This window comes from Cynocephalus volans, chromosome 12, assembly GCF_027409185.1.
Source record: "Cynocephalus volans isolate mCynVol1 chromosome 12, mCynVol1.pri, whole genome shotgun sequence".
In the NCBI taxonomy this organism is placed as follows: Eukaryota; Metazoa; Chordata; class Mammalia; order Dermoptera; family Cynocephalidae; genus Cynocephalus; species Cynocephalus volans.
Window position 1 is genome coordinate 86,744,078 of NC_084471.1, and position 21,232 is coordinate 86,765,309.

At 36.0% G+C, this 21,232-nt stretch overlaps 2 protein-coding genes across 7 annotated transcripts in view; one reads left to right on the top strand and one right to left on the bottom strand.

The window, feature by feature from the left end:
• The window catches only part of FGFR1OP2 (FGFR1 oncogene partner 2), a 50,835-nt gene extending 33,941 nt beyond the window's left edge, over positions 1-16,894 (bottom strand). Inside the window, exons 1-3 of one of the 4 annotated variants that reach the window (XM_063074789.1) lie at positions 16,612-16,894; positions 3,177-3,331; positions 836-953 (exon numbers count right to left, since the gene is read on the bottom strand). In XM_063074789.1, the coding sequence (XP_062930859.1) occupies positions 836-953; positions 3,177-3,311 (253 nt within the window). In that variant the 5' untranslated portion in view covers positions 3,312-3,331; positions 16,612-16,894. The remainder of the gene's footprint in view (positions 1-835; positions 954-3,176; positions 3,332-16,611) is intronic. The other 3 variants (XM_063074788.1, XM_063074790.1, XM_063074791.1) reach the window with 3 other exon arrangements.
• INTS13 (integrator complex subunit 13) overlaps positions 16,840-21,232 on the top strand; it is a 30,498-nt gene continuing 26,105 nt past the window's right edge. Inside the window, exons 1-3 of one of the 3 annotated variants that reach the window (XM_063074785.1) lie at positions 16,840-16,919; positions 18,548-18,783; positions 20,900-20,974. In XM_063074785.1, coding sequence (XP_062930855.1) covers positions 18,559-18,783; positions 20,900-20,974 — 300 coding nt within the window. In that variant the 5' untranslated portion in view covers positions 16,840-16,919; positions 18,548-18,558. Of the gene's footprint in view, positions 16,920-17,019; positions 17,562-18,547; positions 18,784-20,899; positions 20,975-21,232 lie in introns of those variants that run through there. The other 2 variants (XM_063074784.1, XM_063074786.1) reach the window with 2 other exon arrangements.

The window sequence follows — 21,232 nt, forward strand, 5'->3', positions numbered from 1 at the left end:
ATGCTATATCTCTATATTAAAAATACCAAAAGGCCATAGAGCTCACAGTCCGGTAGAGAAAACAAGTATGTGGTAAGTGCTTAGTGGAGTGCTACTCAAATATATTTAAGAGAAGTTTGTGGGGGAAAAACTGGCGAAAGCTTCACAGAAGTATAGTATTGAGATAAACTTTACTTCCTTCACTTGAAATATGAAGGAATAGCATTCTAAGCAGGAAGGCATGAAAGTGGATGACGTGTTTAGGAAGTCGTTTGAGATGGCAAGAACAAAGGGTTCGGGGAGAAGAGAGTTATGGAAAGTAGAAAGAAAAGAAACCCAGGAATTGACTTAGAAGGTCCTTGTATAAGGAAATAAGGATAAAATGAAAGTCCTTAAGCAAAAGAATAATCAGTTTGATTTTTTAAAAATATCAATCTGATACTTGTGTTGAAGATGGATTAGAAGGGGAAAAGAGACCGGAATCAGGGAGACCAGTTAGGACAGTTCAGGCAAGAGACTATGGACACCTAAACTCGGGGCCAAAACAGTGGAGGCCAAAGCAGTGGGACTGCAGAGAACGAAGATGAATTATTCCATAGGTGAGAACAATGGTGCAAACCAGAGAGAAAGACTCTAAGATGACACCAAGTAAAGCAGACATTCAGATACTGGACAGGATAAAGAGCAATAAATATAATTTAAGCATATGAACTAGAAATGGAATTAATGTCAGAAAGTATCTTTAGTTTGCTGTTTTCCCATTTTTGAAAATATTAATTGGTCCCAAATCCATAGTACAATTGCACATTAAATAGTTCTCTTTTGATTTGCTATTCATAATGATAAAATATCTTGCCTTTGTTCTCTTGTTGCAATTCTCTAATTTGTCTGTTTTCTTGCTGGATTCCCATAACTAATGTGGACCGTGGCCGATGTCTTGCGACTTCATTAAGTTCTTGAATTTCTTCCTGATACTAAAGAAAAGATTAAAAATGAACATGTGGGGGAAAAATACTTGGAAAAAAAAAATATATATATATATACATAAACATATAGGATTTATAAATAATCAATCTGGTAGGAATTTAGTATCCAGAATATATAAAGAACTCTTACAAATCAACAATAGAAGTAAAAAACCCAATTAAAAAATGGGCAAAGGATTTAAATAGGCATTTCTCTAAAGAAGATACACAAATGGGCAATAAGCACATGAAAAGATGCTTAACATCAGTCATTAGGGAAAAGCAATTCAATGCAACAGTGAGATAGATACCACTTCACAATCACTAGGACGATTAGAATAAAAAAGACAGACAATAACAAGTGTTGGAGAGAATGTGAAAAGATTCCAACTTTTGTACATTGTTGATGGGAATGCAAAATGATATAGTAGCTTTGGGAAACAACCTGGCAGAACCTCAAGTTAGACACAGAGTTATTATATGACCCATCTGTTCCATTCCTAGGTATATATGCAAGAGAAATGAAAACATATGTCCACACAGAAACTTGTATAGAAATATTCATAGTAGCATTATTCATAATAGCCAAAAAGTAGATCAATCCAAATGTCCACTAACTGATGAATGGATAAACACAATGTGCTGTACCCTTACAATGCAATATTTCTCAGCAATACACAGGAATGAAGTACTAAGGAATAATGGTTACCAGAGGGTGGGGGGCAGGAGGAGGAAAAATGATCGACTAATGGGTACGAAACTATGCTATCTACTCTAAGTGAATCATTGTGCAGTGCATGCATGTATTGAAACAACACACTGTACCCCACAAACATGTACAAATAAATGTTAAAATATTTTGGAAAAAAGAGAAAGAAATGAAGTACTGATATATGCTACAACACAGATGAATCTTAAAAGTACTATGTTAAGAAGTCATCCACAAAAAGCTACATATTGTATCATTCCATTCATATGAAATATCCAGAACAGGCAAATCCACAGAGAAAGAAAGATTAGTGGTTGCCAGGGGCTGGGGGAAGGGAAAGTTAGGGAGAGAGTGCTAATGGATATGGGGTTTTGGGTTGATGAAAATGTTCTGGAATTAGATAGTGGTTATGGTTGTACACCTGTAAATATACTAAAATCCAATGAACTGTACTCTTCAAAAGAGTGAATTTTATGGTATGTAAATTACACCTCAATAATAATAATACAACATGTGCAAAATAAATGCAAAAAGATTTTGCATTTAAAGAAAAATGAAAATCCAACTTTAAAATTTCACTCATTCATTTTCAATGCATTCTTACAAGACACTAATTCTGAAATTCAGATGTCAAATTTTTTTTTTTTTTTTTTTTTTAACAACTCAATACTAGGTATATGTTCACTGTAATGCCTGTGTCAAGCTGGACAGTTAGCAAGGCAGGTAATTTGCTCAGGGCAACATAGATGCAAAACAAAATAAGTAAACTTGTTCTATTATTTCCCGTAGTTTTGTTAAAAGCATTATCCCAGGTTGCTTCCTTTTACAAAATGGATGAGTTTCAAAAGAGCTGGCTGTGAATATACATTCCTCACCTCTGATTTCCACCATAATAACACAGATTTTAAAGGAACTGAAAATTTTCATCAGAGGAGGGTTTAAAATGGTAGCTAAACTCCATTGCCCACTGAAAGATTCTGTTATACAACACTAAGGATAGCAAGAAGTGAAATCCCTTTCAATTTCTTCAATTGGCAGCATTAATGAAAAAAAGGTGGCAAATATGAATGCAATAACTGTATGAGGTGTAAACCAGATATTGCCATGAATCGTTTTCAGAGACTATTTTGTTGTTAAATAGAATCACCTAAGAACTTCCATGAAGAAAAATATAAACATTTCTATATTATATAACAGAGCAAAATGTGTGTCAACAAAAGTTATTATCTGGTTTTTGTCGAATGTAGCAAGACATAACAAATTCATTTTTTACACTTAAATGTCAGAAAAAATAAGTGTTCAACATCTACAGGTTTTAGAACCGGCCCCCCACGTCACCTGAACATGACAAAATAATATCCTGGTCTATAGTAAACTGAAACATACAGGTCAAGTGACTTCAAAATTTTAAAGAACATTTAAAAAAATTAGATACTAATTAAGCAGCAGTTTATGATTCAAATAATACATAAATGTCAATGACTGCTTTGTTAAATGGAATCAAAAAGAAAGACAAATCAAACCTGCTTCATGGCTTCTACCCGCTTGTTGAGAGCTGTGGTTTGTTCAATCAGAGATTCTGCTGCATCATCGTGATCTCTCAATCTTTCAACAAGAGCTTTAGCATCAGCAAGTGCCTTCTCAATTGTGCAACTCATTTCTAAAGGAATACCTATAACTAAAATTAAAATCAAGACTCAACATAAAGCCAGCATATGTAGTCCGTCTCTGTTGCTTATAACAAAACACCTGGAACTGGGTACTTTGTAAGAAAACGAAATTTACTGCTTATAGTTTCGGACAGTGAGAAGTCCAAAGTCCAGTGAACACATCTGGTGAGGGTCTTCCTTGGCAGTAATGCAGGGGCCTCACATGGCAGAATGGCAGAGCAAAGAGAGAGAGACTCTCACTTGCTCTCCTTTTAAAGGACATCAACTAGGGCATGGTCCTTACAATCTAATCACCTCTTCAAGGCCCCACTTTTTAATTGTCATAATGGGATTTTCCACCCTCAATAGTTACAATGGGGATTAAGTTTCAATGACTTTGAGGGGCCATTCAATCCATTGCAGTATATCACTTTATTTTAGTTTCATGTTAACGTAAATATGCATCTTAAGCTACATTTGCTACAGGATTGTTCATTGTCTAGGGAGAAAAACACATCTCAGAACACCTTGTGGTTTTGCTTCTGTTAGGATGGCACAGGCCTGAAACTGAATTTATATTTCAAAAAAATTAGAACACACATAAATGATTTGCACTCATAACTAGAATGTATCTAAAACATCCTGAATTTATGATAGGAAAAAAGTACATATCAAATGAATACAATGTCATATTGTTTAGAAATTGTGCCCTTTGAGGGTACTCCCTATCTCCTCATTGTTGAGAAAGGTCACTTTGTTCACTGGTCTGTATTCTGGGGTCAACAATTGCCAGGTCTTTGACAGTAAGAGCCCTTCCTAGCCTCTACTTGGTCAGATGATCTAAGATACTCTTCACAAACACATACTATTGACCAGCCAAAGTGGTCTCTATGTGTCATGTTATGTCAAGTCTCAACCTCCTCTTGGAGGAACTTCTTCATCTTATAGAAAGCATTATAATCCCAGCTCTTGCACTTGCCTTAGTAAAGTTTTGACTTAGAACAACACTGGCCATTATGAGAAACTTCTGATATGTTAAAATCAATAAGTAATATGTTTAATAGAAGCTAACAAAATTAGGAGACAAAACATGAAATAGTCAATAGGCAGCTATGTGAAGTGGTATACAGAGACCACAAACAAAATTTTAATTTAAAAGTCTCTACCCTCCTTGAATTTTTCTTTCTTTCTAAGTTTTACCTAAACTTCTATATAAGCCACCCTTTCTTCAGGGTTTTCTCAAAAAATAAAATCATACTATAAAATTACTAGGCCAGAAGCCAGGCCTACAGAAGCTAAATTGAAACTCTGGTATAGTTCCAAGTCAAGGGCTATACTTAAGGATTTTCATTAACTTTAGGAAGACAGAAATTTGCTATAGAATTCAGGACTGTGTTAAATACTGCTACCCTAGACTACAGATCTGTACTACCTGGTTTAATTAACTGCTATCCCTTCAGGTACAGAAAAACAAAGCAAGGTAGAAAAGAGAAGATTTAAATAACCCAATCGTATAAAATAATTTTTAAAAAAACCAACACAACACGACATTAGGCAATTTCAGAAGACTTTCACCTAAGATTGTATTTAACAAAGATTAAAAATTGTAAATGAAATAAAGGTGAAAATAGACTTCATAGTAGTATTCTTGGTTATACGCAACAGCTGAAGCAAAGGGCATATTGTCCTGTGATTATAAATAGGTTCAAACCAGAATAAAAGGATTTAATCAAAGTAAATTAAAACGTAAACTGCCAATCTAGAAAATATCCAATATATGATTAGACATTTCCAAAGAGCTTTAAGAAGTTAAACAAGCTGGAAATTAATACAATTTCTTTCTCTCCAGATAAAACCACCAAAAGATTTGTCTTCTAAGATTTGGGAGATTCTGATGACGGTACTTGAAAAAACGACAAGCAAAAGGGCCAGTAAAGGAACCAATGTCTCACACTGGCTAAAACACAAAAGGACAGCTATCCAAAATCTATCCAAAGATGCTGCTCTGAGGGAGACGTTATCACCCGACAATGCCCTATCCTTCCCCTAAACTTCCAAGGGGCATCATCTAAAATTGTAGATGGGCAATAATACAGCTTTCTTATTTACAAGGGGGTCACTATTTCTCCCACCAATTCCACTACTATAGAATATCAGATACATCAGAGGAAAATTTTAAAGTTGTCTGTAAAAACAAAAAAAACTCCCAAAAAAGAAGAAAATGGGGAGGGGGTGGGGGGGAGAGGTTGACTTGTAAAAAGTAAAAAAACCCAACCAAACAAGGAAAAAAAAAAAAAAACCGAGAAAAAATAATCTTAAAATAAAAACAACTGGTTGTAACAGATGTCAAAAGAAAATAATAAAAGACAAATTTGAAAGTATAGAGTAAACTGTAAAAGACTTGAGATAAAATAAAGTTACACTGGTTTAATAGAAGTCAAGTAGTAGGAATCACTAGCGGTCCTAGGTTCCAATCTGTAAATGATATTGTTGAGGCCACTATCAGAAGAATTCTTTATGTGCTGAAACACAATACCTACAAATAGACAGGATCTGTTTCCAAATAAAATGTACTAAAGTTCCTACATAGCAGCAGATGACAGCTGATCTAGATATGACAATACCTATACTGTGTATAATTCAAGAAGCTGCAAAAAAAAAAAATCCTCTGGACAAAAGAATCCATGGACATAGATTCCTTGGAGCAGAGTCCTGACTATAGATGGAATCTCCTTAAATAATTGCAAATTTTTCCTTTTAGAGCATGAAAACGTTACACGGTGTTCTGGGAGTATTAACTCACAACATGGAACCAAAAACCTAGTGCCTATCAAATCTTATACCTTAATTCAATAGCTAAGGCTTAGCATCTGTGTCTCAAAGCAATAACAGATGTCAACTAAATTAGTCAATGCATCTTCAGAGCTTATATTAGGCCTTTAAACCTAATGTTCCCACACATAGTAAATCCCTATTGCTAAAGGAAACCACACCAAATTTTCTACCAGTTGAGTAATTATGAAATATTGTTACTTTCTCCTTTTAATATAGCCATCCACTGGTATAACATTCTTAATCCATCAACCCTTGCCTAATGAGAGAAAATCTCATGATGTTTCCATAATTCAAGAAATATCTAAGCCCCAAACAAAACTTTTGAACTCTCTAGTACCAAATTTCTGACCTTACTGTTTGTTAATGGGTTTTATATCAAAAATAAAAAGTGACAATACCAGACTTGATATAATAGGTACTTCAGTCACTCTGATAAAATTCAATTTCTTACCAGAAGCCAAATTGATGAAATGACTTAACTGTGGTCCTTTAAGACAGAGCAACTTGCTAAAATAAAAGTAAATACATACACTAATAGCTAGTATGGTTTTAGAATAATCCATTTCTTGGAAATGCTGCAAAGAAAAGAGGTTCCTCAGATATCCTTTAAAAAACAACAAATACATTAAACTACTTGATGGATGGATACTACTTAACATAATTGCTATCATAAAAGTAGAGACACAGTAAGAAGATATTATGCAAGGTAGTATTTATACTGTAGATACTATAGAAATACTTTAAAGGTCATTACTATAAACGTATTGCTTTGACTAAAAGTCCTTATGCAACGTTCTAATATAAAACAACAATAAAATAATAACAAATTCATGGAGAAGTTAAAAGATTCCATCATAAATACACAAAATCTGGCCTGTCAAATTTCAAAAGAAACAAGGGATGATCAAGTTGTAGGATCCATGAGGATAAAAGCTGATGTAATCAGAATGGCCACCCAACAGCACCAGATAAAACCTCAAATAGACACTAAAAACTTCATGAAACATCTCACTCCAATCGGAAAAAATTGGCCACAATATTAAACGTGGACGGGAAAATTTACCTTGGATAGCAGAGGATATGTCCCAGTTCATGTCTCATTTGGAAATAAATTAACCTGGAAAAATTCTGAAGGTGAAGTAAGGATTAAAACCATTCCTAATTTGTGGTAATGGGCATGCTGCCAGTATGAATCCGGCCTTCACATCTTGGGCACGAGGGGTGACAATCAGCTTTGTATTCACGAATATTCATAACTAATTAAAAAAATTAAAAAAAGAAAAACAGTCCTAAAGGACTTCTGAACAGCTCAAAGCAAATTTAATAGAATTGCCTCTCTCTATGGTTTACAAATATGTAATATTCTTAAATATAATAGTAATATACTGGTAATACTATGTTTATGCTATGGATGGGTTGAAAGAGTCCCCAGTTGAAAAGCCACAATATTCATAATGGCTGAGATACTATTATATTTTGTGTTTTCTACCAAGGACATTCTAACTTGTCAGTTCAATAACATAAAAACATATTTAACTGGAACAGTTGCAATTCATGAATTTAAATTATGTAACACTTTGCTTCTTTCTCAGAAATCTTCCTGTCTTCATCATTCCCAGTCCTCAGGAAACCCTATGCAGAATAAGTCCAAGGAGTTCTAATGTCAAACATATTATAATCAAATTTCTGAAAACTAAAGACGAAGAGAATCTAGAAAGCATCCAGAGAAAAATGATACATTATTTATAGAAGACTAACAATTTGAATGACTGCAGATTTCTTATCAGAAATGAAGGGCAACAGAAAGTGGAACACTTTTAAAGTGCTGAAAGAACAGAACTGTCAACCAGACATTCTGCATCCAGCAAAAACATTCTTCATACATGAAGGTGAAATGAAAATTATTCTCAGATGGAGAAAATAAGAATTCATTTTTAGTAGACTTGTTCTAAAGGAAATTCTTCAGATAGAAGCAAAATGATATCAGAAGAAAACTTAGAGCATCAGGAATGAAGGAGGAACAGAAATTGTAAACGTCTAGGTAATATTCTCCTCTTTAGTTCTTTAACATGTCTGATGTTTGAAGACAAGAATTATAACTTTTGTCTGATGGGATTTTAAATTTATGTTGAGGTATTATATTAACTACAATATAAAAGAGGAAGGAGGGGCTTATGTAGTGAGAAGGTTTCTACATTTCATTTGAAGTTGTAAAATATCAATTGTAAGTAGATTGTTAAAAAAATTCCATATATTGTAATTCCTAGAGAATTCTCTAAAAAACCTTACAGAGATAATAGTCAAAACCACAATAGAAGAATTAAAATGAATTAGAAAACCTTCAATAATCCAAAAGAAGGAGAAAAGGAGAAACAAAGGGACAAAATACTGAGGAAACAAACAGAAAACAATAAGATGGCAGACCTAATCCAAGCATAATAATAATTACACTAAATATAAATTTTCTAAATACACTGATCAAGTTAGTTTATTAGAAATAATTAAAGAAGACCCAACTATATGTTGTCTATACAAAACTCTCTTCAAATATGATATAGGTATAAAAGGATGGAAAAAAGATAAACTATACAAATACTAATTGAAAGAAAGGCAGCGTGCTAATAAGCACATGAAAACATGCTCAACATAATTAGCCATCAGGGAAATGCAATTCAAAACCACAATGAGACATACTGACTACGATGGCTATAATAAAAAGATAATAAATATTGGCTAGGATATAGAGAATTTGAAACCCTCATAAACTGCTGATGGGAATGTAAAATGGTACAGCTACTTTGGAAAACAGTCTGGCAGTTCCTCAAAAGGTTAGCCAGGTGATCCAGCAACTCCACCTGTAGGTATACACTAAGAAAATGAAAACATGCCCATGGAAAAATTGTACATGAATGTTCATAGTAACATTATTCATAATGGCCAAAAAGTAGAATTAACCTAAACATCCATCAACTGATGAACAGGTAAATAAACTGTAGTATATGCATACAGTGGAATATTTGGCAAAAAAAAAAAAAAGGAGGGGGAGGGGGGATGATGTCCTGACATGCTAAAACATGGGTGAAAATTGAAAAAATTATGCTAAGTGAAAGAAGCCAATCATGAAAGATCATATATTGTATGATTCATTGATATAAAATGTCCTAAAGAGGCAAATCCATAGAGGCTGAAAATAGATTAGTGGATATCTAGGGGTGGGGTGGGGTGGGAGGTTGGGAAGGGAAGGGGGATGGGAAGTGACTGTTAATGGGCATATGGTTTCTTCTTGGGGTGATAAAAATGTTCTGGGTTTTGATGACGGTTGCACAACTCTGAATATATTAAAAACCATCAAATTGTACACTTTAAATGGGATAATAGTGTGGTCTGTGAATTATATATGTCAGTAAAGGCATTACTTTTTTTTTTTTTTTTTTTAAGATGACCGGTAAGGGGATCTCAACCCTTGGCTTGGTGTTGTCAGCACCACGCTCAGCCAGTGAGCAAACCGGCCATCCCTATATGGGATCCGAACCCGGGGCCTTGGTGTTCTCAGACCACACTCTCCTGAGTGAGCCACGGGCCGGCCCAAAGCATTACATTTTTAAAAAAGGGCTGGAATGGCTATATAAATATTTGACAGATTTCAGAGAAAAGAAAATTATCAGGGAAAGAGAAGCATTACATAATGATAAAAGGGCCAACTCACCAAGAAGACATACAAATCCTATATGTATAAGAACCTAAGTAGAGAGCTTCAAAATATACAAAGCAAAAACTGAAAGAATTGAAAGGATAAATAGATATATCCACACTTACTGCTGAAGACTTCAACACTTCTTTCTCAGTAATGATAGAACTTGTACACAGAAAATCAGCAAGGATATAAACAAAATGAACAATACCATCAACTAAGTAAATTGGATTGATACTTTATGAAATGCCACAACTAATAACAGCAGAATACACATTATTTTTAAGCGTACGTGGAACATTCACCCAGATCACATCCTGGGTCACAGAACAAAGCTCAATAAATTTAAAAGAACTGCAATCACACAAATTATGTTCTCTGACCATAATGGAATTAAAGTAAAATAAATAACAGAGAGATAACAAGAATATCTCCTAACATTTGGAAGTCAACATACTTCTAACTAATCCATGAGTCAAAAAGGAATTCTCTGGAAATTAAAACATATTTTGATCTAAATAAACATGAAAATTCAAGATATCAAAAAATTTGGCATGTATGTAAAATAGTACTTTGAAGAAAATTTATAGCATTAAATGCTTCTATTAAAAAATTAGAAAAATCCCAAATCAATTATCTAAGCCTCAACCTTTAGAAACTATGAAAAGAAAAGCAAATTAAACCCAAAGTAAATACAAAGAAATAATAAAGGTAAGAGCAGAAATCAGTGAAATTGAAAACAGGAAAGCAACAGAGAAAGACTAATGAAATCAAAAGCCAGGTTTTTGAAAAGATTAATAAAGATGGAAAACCTCCAGCAAAACTGACCAAAACTGAGAAGACATGAACTACCCATGTCAGCAATGAAAGAAGGGATATCACAGCACACCCCTAATTCATTTAAAGGATAAGTGAATATAATAATAAATTCCATACATATGAATCGGGACAATTTAGGTGAAATGGATCAACTCTTCAAAAACCACAAACTGCGTAAAGTCACCCAAAAAGAAATAGATAACTATTAACAGTCCTATAACTATTAATTATAGTTTTTGAAGTTATATAACTATTAAAGTCTTAAAACTATTCCATAATAGTCCCATAACCACTGTAGTTAAAAATCTTCTGCAAAAAATCTCCAGACCCAGACGGTTTCAATGGACAATTCTACCAAACATTTGTTTATTTGGGGGGATCTGAAACCCTTGACCGTGGTGTTACAACACTCTAACATTTAAAGAAGAAACATGTAGCACCGATATTAGTAATATCTCTTGAAGAATACAGAAGAAAAGGGAATACTTCCAAACTCATAAAATGATGCCAGAGTTACTCTGATACCAAAATCAAAGACAGTACAAAAAAAGAAAACCACAGACCACTATCCCTCATTTATACCTAACATAAATGCAAAAATCCTCAAGAAAATATTAACAACTCAAATCCGGCAACATATAATAATAATACACCATGACTAAGTGGGGTTTATCCCAGCATTCAAGCCTGTCTTGATATTCAAAGATCAATCACTGCAATCCACCAAAAAAGAAACCCACTTGATTATATCAATTGGTGCATTAGAAGAAATTCAACATCCTCTTATAGTAAAAATAAAACATTTAATAATAATAATACCAAATACCCTTTCATAACAAAAATAAAAAATTCAATATTCTTTCATAATAAACATTTTCTGTAAACTAAGATTAGAAGAGGATTTCCTCAAACTGAAAGGGCGTTTCCAAAAAACCTACTGTAAACATCATACTTAATGGTGAATGAATGCTTTCCCACCAAAATTAGGAACAGGGCATCAATGTCCCCAGTTACTCTTCCTGTTCAACACACCAGTGCAGTAAGGCTAGAAAAAGCAAAGTAAGGCATACAGATTAAAAAAGAAGAAATAAAACTGCCCTTACTCAGAGCCAACATTGTTGTCTATGTAGAAAATCCCTAAAAAAATCTAAAAAACAAGTGCGAGAACTAATAAGAAATTTTAGCAATGTCATAGGATACAAGCACAAGAATCAATCCTTTTCTTTCCTTTTTTTTTTTTGTCTTTTTGTGACCGGTAAGGGGATCGCAACCCTTGGCGTGGTGTCATCCGCACCGCGCTCAGCCATTGAGCACACCGGCCATTCCTATATAGGATCCGAACCCACGGCGGGAGCGCCGCTGCGCTCCCAAGCACTGCACTCTCCCGAGTGCGCCACGGGCCGGACCAATCCTTTTCTGTATACTAGGAACAACTGGAAACCAGAATTTTTTAAAAAGCTCACACTTTTACAATAGCTAAAAAAAAAAAAATTCTTGGGCATAAATGAAACAGAACACATGGAAGATGCGTATACTGATAGCTACAAAGTACTAATTAAAAAAAATAATGAGGACCTAAATAAATGGAGAAACATACTGTGTTCATGAATAGGAAAACTCAACAAAGCAGAGAATTCAGTTTTCCACAAATGATCTACAGATTTAATACAATTTCCAATCAAAACCCCAGCAGGATTTTTTGCAGAAATTGACATGATAATTCTAAAACTACTATGGAAATGCAAAAAAACCAGAATAGCCAAAACAATTTTGAAAACAAAGTTGGAGAAACCACACTAACAAATTTTAAAACATACTACAAAGCTACAGCAAGCAAGACAGCATGGTACTGATGTAGATATAACAGAAGGCCCAGAAAGAGGCTCACAGAAACATGGCTAATTGATCTTTGAAAAGGTACAGGGGCAAGTCAAGGAGAAAAGTTAATTTTTTCAACAATTGGTGGTGGAAGAATTGGACATATACATGCCAGGAAATTAATCCCAACATAATTCTCACATTTTATACAAAAATTAACTGAAAATGGACCACAGATCTAAACATAAAATTAAAAATGATAATTCTTGTAGAAGAAAACATAGCCACCAGCCAGCAACCAAAAAAAAAAAAAAGAGAGAGAGAAAATCTTTGTGACCAGGGATTAGGTAAAGATCTTTTAGACATGATACCAAAAGTGTGACTTTTAAAAGAAAAATTTGATAAACTGGACTTCATCAAAATAACAAACTTTTGCTCTGGGAAAGACACTGCTAAAAGACAGTATAAAATGACAAGCTAAAGACTTGGAGAAAATACTTCCAAATCACATATCTGACAAAGGACTTGTATCTAGAATACATAAAAAGCTCTCAAAACTAACAATGAGAAAACAATCCAATTACAAAATGAGCAAAAGACTTTAACCAAAAAGATATATGGATAGCAAATAATCACGTGAAAAGATGTTCATTCAACATTATTAGTCATTAGAGAAATGCAATTAAAACCATGAGATCCTCCACACCCCTATTAAAATGGCTATCTATCTCTACTTGATTACTACCCTGCCTCAACTGTAATATAGGTAGCTGTAAAATAAACTCTTGCTATGTAATATTGCAAGTCAACGTTTTCTTCTTCAAAATTGCTTTACCTATTCTTAGCCTTCTCTCCAGCCTAATTCAGTCCAAATGGATCTAGAGAGTACTCAAGAGTAAAATCAAACTGCTAGGTAATAATTTTAATTAACTCAAACGTTTGGTAGCTTTCTGAACTTAAGGAATATTACCTCATATTGTCATTTGGGAAACAGGACAAGTGTTATTTCCATTTTACCAATGAGGAAATAGACTAAGGGATTTCAAATATAAGGAGCCAAATGACAGCATCACAAAACAAGCAAGGTGCCAAGCTAGTACCAGAAATAGAACTTCTGATCTCTAGTTTAGTGTTCTATTCGTGAGCCAAGCTGGATCCCCAGGGCCTTGTTTGCTTTTACCTATATAAAAACCATTTCAATCTCCATTGGTGGAAAACAAAGCAAATTCCCTGACCCTAGCCCACACATGAAACTTCCAAGATATATTTTCATTTCAAGCCAGGCATAGAAAATAAAGGGAATGTTATTAAAAAAAAGTTTAATAACAAAATTTCAAATATTTCCCATGTAACTAATAAAAATCTGTCAACCATTTTTAATAAGGCATCACATAAGATCAATAAATGTTTACTGATAGGCTTTTAAAAACTGTAATTAACATCCACTTTCAAAAACATTCTCTCTCTAGATTGCATAACAGAATACAACTATCAAAAAGAACTACATTTAAAATTTGTTCTGTAACTATAAAAACACATTTATTCAGGGAAAGGAATTACAAACAGCAGGTAATTCAAAGCATAATTTTATCAGCACTTCAGAAAAACAGTAACACAGTTTTTAAGAATCTGCACGTTCATTTCCTGGGTGAAACCACAGAAAAGTTTAAAATATTTTATAATATACATGCATTTTGCCATCTTTTTAAAAAAACATTGTGTTCCCCCCCTCCCCTTTCTTTTGGCTAGTAAGTGGACTGGAAGATTGTTTTCCAAACTCTAACAAGTTTCAAATTTTAAAAAAGAGACTCCAGTAAAAAAGGAGTTTTCTGAATTTACTACCTATTTTTATAGTGCCTGTCCTAACTAGCCACAATACACTTACATTTTTTTCTGTAGGTAGGCCCAACTTACAGGTGAAATTTTTTTGTTTTTCTCTGAATTCAACTTTTTTGTTTTTCTCTGAATTCTCGCCCACTTTACCACCCAAAGACATTTGCAGCCAGACTCTTGGCAGAAGGTTCAGAACATTCTGCTGCTGATAAACGATAAACCACCACCCACCCAAGACAGCAACTGCCAGCTGTTCACTTTTAGATTTTGGTTAAGACAAATTTAAAGAAATTCAAGTCACTCTTCTGTTTCCTTTATCTGCAAATCCACTATCCTATAGCTGGACCTACATAGAAATATGGTGACTACTGATATATTAAAGATGTGTCTTTAAATGACAACAATCTAGTTTAAAATTTTTTATTGCTCAGGCAGGTGCTTCTAATATTAATTAGTAGATAACATTAACTGACACATGGAAATAGAAAAATTAAAAGGCATAGATATGGCTTTCATAGAAATGTAATCTTAGATCAAAAAAGAATGCATGTAAATTACATATAAAAATAGGTATCTTATACAGACATATCATTGTATTTGAGAACAGAAAACTTCCACTGTCCTTGAAAATGGTGGAATGAACACATTTGGTGCTTTATGAAGCAGCTTTCTGAAGAAAATGAATTTTTAAAGGTGGAAAGAACAGAATTTGGAAGAACACTAAAGGATTTTTTAAAAACTTCCCTTAGAATAGTGTTGTAAACATGTTCCCTTAGAATTGTGGCTAAATATAAGTTGCACATACATATGTTCAAATAGTTATGACAATTCAAGAAGGAACTAACCTAATTTAAGCCAGTTATTTCTAACCTATGGACAAGGAGTCAGTGAAGAGTTACATGAATGCACATACACCAAGTACTGTTTGTACTTTAAAACATTTCTGTCACATAATATCCCACTACTTCTCAAACATAAACAGATACCAGTATAATAAAATACAAAATCATTTAAAAGCATATTAGTTTGCCAGGATACATGATCTCAATCAACAAAGTATTAGGAGTGCAGGGTTCCTCATATTCAAAACAGGTTTAAGCTAAAATACAAGGTTACTTCTGACTCTAAAATTCTATGATTTTTAAGGGACTATGAACTCCTATGATGAATTCTTTATAACTATTACATTATAAATATGTACACATATGTATATATAAATAATGCTCGCTATGTGCCAAGCATTGGACTAGCTTCTGTTTCAAAGATGAATAAGACATGATTCCAGCCAGACTCAAGTTCAAATTGGTAAGAGAGACAGATAGGTGAACAAATAATACAACCTAATAAATACTGCAGAAGAACTGTTCCAAGCGCTTTGGGAACAAAGTGGTATTATCAATGTCACCTGGGGGAGTCTAAGACAATGATTATAAATTGGGTACTGATAGGTAGTAAAACACGGAAGATACAGTTAGCTTTCTAGACAGTTGGTGCAGCACATACAAAAGCACAGGGCTGTTAAAACGCATGGCATGTTTGGGGAAACAGCCAGTAGTCTGGTACGGCTGGACATTAAAGTATTGGGAGAAGCAAAATGAGACCAAACATGGATTGGGACAGATTGTAAAAGGTCCTGAATGATGAGCTTAACAATTAGGGCTTAATTCTATCAGTACGTTTATTGAAAAAGTTTAAGGAAAGGAGAGACACAAACATATGTATTTCAGAATAACTCTATGGAAGGGTCATGGTGGGGAAACCAGTGGAGGGGGGTGGAGGGAGACGGACTGCAATAACTCTGGTGAAAGAAGAAATGATATAGTGATTCCTAGGTTTCTAGTTTGGATAGGAGGACGAATATTGGTGCCATTATCAGAGATGGGATACGAAAGCAAGGCAGGAAGAACACCAGAAAGAGTAATACCCCACGGAGGGCAGTTTCAAGAAAGAGGGAATGGTTAGCCGTGTCAAAATGCTGCAAAGAGGTAAACAGAAGACTGAAAAGGGTCCCTCTTTCCTCCCCCACCCCCACTGGGGAGCTCCCGGATGGGTAAAGCAGAAAGAAACAGATGCAGAAGGGGTGTCCACGGGCTTAGGACCAAGGCTTCTCATCACTCAACTTCCCGCACCTCAGCTCCGGAAAGAGGAGCTGAGCGCTGAGGACGGGGACAGGAAGTCCGGCTCCCAGGTGCGGGGAGCCCGCAGAAGGAGCGGCTAGGGCGGGGCGGCGGTAGTTCGAGCGGTGCAAGGCGGCGGAGCGGCCCGGGCGAAGGAAGCTTCTGACTCGCCGACACCCGCTCCCGTCCCACTTACTCGGCTCTCAGTCCCTCGCAGCCGTCAGCCGTGGCAACTGGGACTCAAAGCCTCTGCCAGCCGGCACACTATGCACTTAAGGGAAGAGACTCCACGCCCCTGTTCAGCCTCTTCAGCGAGCAGACGCAGAACCGGGAAGAAGCAGCGGAGAGGCGGCTGGCAGCCGGCGGGGCTCAGCCCCATCACCGGCTGGAGGAAACATCCGCTCACCCGCCTTCGACCAGCGCTCCCGGAGAGCTCCAGCCTCGCGAGATTTCCTTCTACGCGTTACCGTGGGGCAGAGCCGACCGCTCGCCGACTTGCGCGAGGTAGGGGCAGGGCTCTTCTCTGCCCCTCCCTCTTCACCCACTCCCTGGGCTTTCACTCAACGTCTAGCAAAGTCTCGCGATTTTTTCCCGGGGAAACCGGCCTGGGTGGAGAGACGGAGAAAGGGAGACGTGCTGGGTGGGCCCTACGCTTAGGGAGCCGTGGCTGGGTTAGCCGGTGCTGTGGTTGGAACTTCGCTGTAGGGGAGGCTCTCAGGTCGCCCGGATCATTCTTCCCAATGGTGATTGGGAAAATTAGCGGGTAGAAATTCTTGACGGGTGGAGGCATTTTTTTTTTCCTCCTTGGCTCCGCCCTCTTCCTGTTCGGCGACTTGGGCATCTGGCCCTCCGAGGGGGAAGGGAAGCTTGGCGGGGCTGTCGGAGAGCGCTTTGCGCACGCGCGATCCCGAGTGTGCGCGTGTGTGTGTGCGCGCGCGCGCTGGCGCGTGTGCGCGCGCTCCTGCATTTAGGAAACCTGGAAAGGACCGGTGAGCTAAAAGATGAGTGGGGAAAGCCTAGTCCCTTGCCTGTGGTACCAGACACTCCTGACTGTGCGCTGACTCTCCCCGCCCAGCCAGCAGCCTTTTCCAGAGAGGCTGTGGTCTGTAGCCTCTGTTCGTTTTCACTGCAGGACCGGGCACGAAAGTAAGCGAACCTCAATCCTGAGATCTTCCCTATTCACTCACCTTGTACTTTCCAGCACCCCCACCCTCCAGCAAAGTGTGTCTAGGTTTCTCAAAGAGGTTTTGCATGAAGGGGAGATGCGTTTGAAAGCCTCGGAAGAAGATAGCTGGATCTTAAAAAGTCAGTTGGTTTTGGTGAACACTTTTGCTTTTCCTTCCATGTGCTTTTCGAATATGGATTGATCTATTCGGTGTAAGATTTTATTAACGAAGCAAGAAAGTACCATATGCTGTTTTTATAAGAAAAAGTTACAAAGTTCCTCCTTCCCACCAGTGTGATAATAGCAACTAAGTTTTTCTGTTCTACATGGTGAATTACTGTGGTGTTTCAAAAGCTAAGGGGTAGAGTGTGAATTTGGGGTCCTTATCCTAATTCGAAGACCCGATATGCAGTTATCTTAGGAAATTTTTATTATGTTTTGGCCTTTCCTTCTGCTGTCACCCTTCTTTCCTGTTAACTTCCCCCCCCCGACCCCCCATCCTTTTTCAGAAGTCTAGAAACGTTTATTTTTGGAGGGAAGCCCAAAAAGGCTGGCTTGGGGTTTTATATGTGATTGATGTCAATTAGCAAGGATCGTCAGAAGTGTACTTGAGGAGTATTACTTATTTATTATATTTGGTATTATATGAGAGCATCAAATACAATAGGTAAAAATGTTTTCTTCTGACAGTTGTAAGTTCATTCAAAAAGCAAAAAAAAGTTGGTACGGACTGTAATTTTGCCTATGCCTGGAAGAGTGACAGCCTATTATGAGGCCAGGATTTGAACCCTTGAATTGTTGCAGTTGATTTTTGGTCATGACCCCATTAAATCTTTCTTAGACAGATTTGAACACATTGTTCATGTTCCCTACCAAATCTTCTTGAGGAAAAGACACATTAATTAGAAATAATTTAAGATTAAATGTTATATATAAATATTTGGCTAATATATTTTTCCCCTTACAGGTTAAAACAAAATGAAGATTTTTTCTGAATCTCATAAAACAGTATTTGTTGTGGATCACTGCCCTTACATGGCAGAATCATGCAGACAGCATGTTGAGTTTGATATGCTGGTGAAGAATAGGACCCAAGGAATCATCCCTCTAGCTCCCATATCTAAATCATTGTGGACTTGCTCAGTAGAATCTTCCATGGAATATTGTAGAATAATGTATGATATATTTCCTTTCAAAAAGCTGGTGAGTGTGAAGTACCAAAAAAAAAAAAATCATGATTTGGGGGATGTACTTAACTGTGTAAATGAATTTTTTTATGTATGAATTTGCTTTAGATTTGACTTATAACTGTTTGTTTGCTACAAAAAAATGTGACACATAGAACTGCTCTTGGGGATTAATGTATTATGGGTATTTAATTGGGGCCAGTGATAATGTAACAGCTGACAATTACTGAGCACTTACATGTGCCAGACATGTTCCAAAGTGCTTCATATTTATTAACTCCTTTAATTCTCATGACAGTCACATGAGGTAGGTACCATAATTATTGGGGCAATATTCAAAGTATGTAACAACTAGTATGGAACAGGCACTGACCACTGAGAACTGTTGGCAGAACAAACGGAATGGATGTTGGCTATAAGCATTTTGTCAGATTATGCTGGTGTGTACCAGCCGAATATCAGTCTTGTTTCTTACTGCCTTGTTGGAGATGCAGCAACTGAGGTAAAGAGAAGAAAATTTTGTCCTGAATCACATAGCTTGTTAGAGGCAGAGCTAGAATTTGAACCTAAGGTGGCTGACTGCTTGTAGTTTTAGTAAATATATATGCTAAAAGACTGCTTGTAGTTTTAGTAAATATATATGCTAAACTGCTGTAGGATTTGGCTGTATTAAAAAGAAATGCTCTTAAGAATCCTAAGTGGAAATTGTTTTTATCAATAAGAAGAGAAATTGATAATTGATAGAAGTTCCAAGTATTAAAGTTATCTTTAGGTTTCAGTATCTCTAATGTGTTATTTTGAGAAAGGCATTGGTTAGCCAGAAGTGGGTGACTGCTTTCTGCCTTATTTGGAGTAACCTAGGCTGGAACTTAGCCAGTTCTTAGACTGGCAAAGATAAGGCAGTAACAGTAAAGGTGAACACAGAGAGTCCAGTATAGCATTATACATTCAGATATATTCCAAATTAAAATATAAGTTTCTCTTTATATATTTGTACATTCTTGTATTATATTTCTTTTATCTATTTATTTTTTGTGGCTAGCTGGTTCTAAACCCTTGATCTTGGTATTACAAGGCTGCACTCCAACCAACTGAGCCATCCAGCCAGCTTAAATTTTGTATATCATAACATAGTGATTTAGGGCACAGACTTTGGTTCAAATCCTGGCCTCTGCAGCTACCAGCGGTGTTAACTACTTTGATCATATTTCTTAATCTCTCCAAGCCATTCCTCCCATGTAAGCATAAAACCTACATCCTTGTAAGATTTAAATGAGATAATCTAAGTAGGTTGGCTAGTAAAATATGTCCCTGTCAGATAAGCCTTAGGAGAGAAGACCAATTATCAAACTTTTTCTTTGGGGAAGGAAAACTAGTATTTCGTGGATATTAGAAAAAAAGATCATGCATTAAATCATATTGTCCAGGGAAAAGAAATGAATCTCACCTTCCTCCCAAAATAGAACATAGTGTCATCATTGTATTTTCTAATATATTCTTTATTATCATCATCTTACCTGGTATTATTTTTTAATTTACGTTTTACTTTAATACTTAAAGTCCCGTTATATGGCTTTCAGTGCTCTATATGATGTGGCTACTGTCTATTTCTTTGAGCTTATCTTCTATGCTCCTGCCTGCTCTGACCTTCACTCTTTTGAGGGTACATACATGCTTAGAGGCCTTTGCATTTGCTGTTTGCTATACATGGAATTCTCTATCCCTGGCTTTTTAACTGGCTGGTTTCTTTTCAGTCTTTGTGGATTCCCCTCAGTTGTTACCTCTCTAGAGAGTTCTTCTCTGACCACCCAATCTAGAGTAGATAACCAGCTTATTTTTCGTAATACTTATTATGCTCTGAAATTGTGTTGTCAATTTTTTGTTATTCTTCCTGCATTGTCCTATATCTTGCTATATTCCCATCCCTGACTTTTCCCACATTGTGAATGAAAACTGTTTTATTCATCACTATATTTCCATATCCAGTGCCTGGCATGTGTTAGGTATTCTATAACTGTGAAATTAATAAATGAAACAGAGATCTGTGTCAGAAATTGTATATTATTTTAAAATATGATGGTATTTGAGTGAAAGTAGAGTTGAATACTAATTGTTTCTTTGAAATCTATTAGGTGAATTTCATTGTGAGTGACTCTGGAGCACATGTTTTAAATTCTTGGACTCAAGAAGACCAAAATTTGCAGGAGGTATGATTAGGTTTTGAGCTGTGGCCATTTTTGAAAATTATCTAAATGGAGTAATACTTTTTTAAAAATGATTTAAAAATTTGTAATCAATGTAGTATTTGCATGTAGTTTTAAAATGCCAAGTAATATTAAAAGAAAAATGGCTATCTCCATTCCAGCCTTTCCCCTACTCCCAGAAGCAAACTTTCAGCTCTTTAGCTGTTCCAGTATTTACTTTCATATTTCTAAACAATATGTTTCTACTCCTGTTGAGTTCTG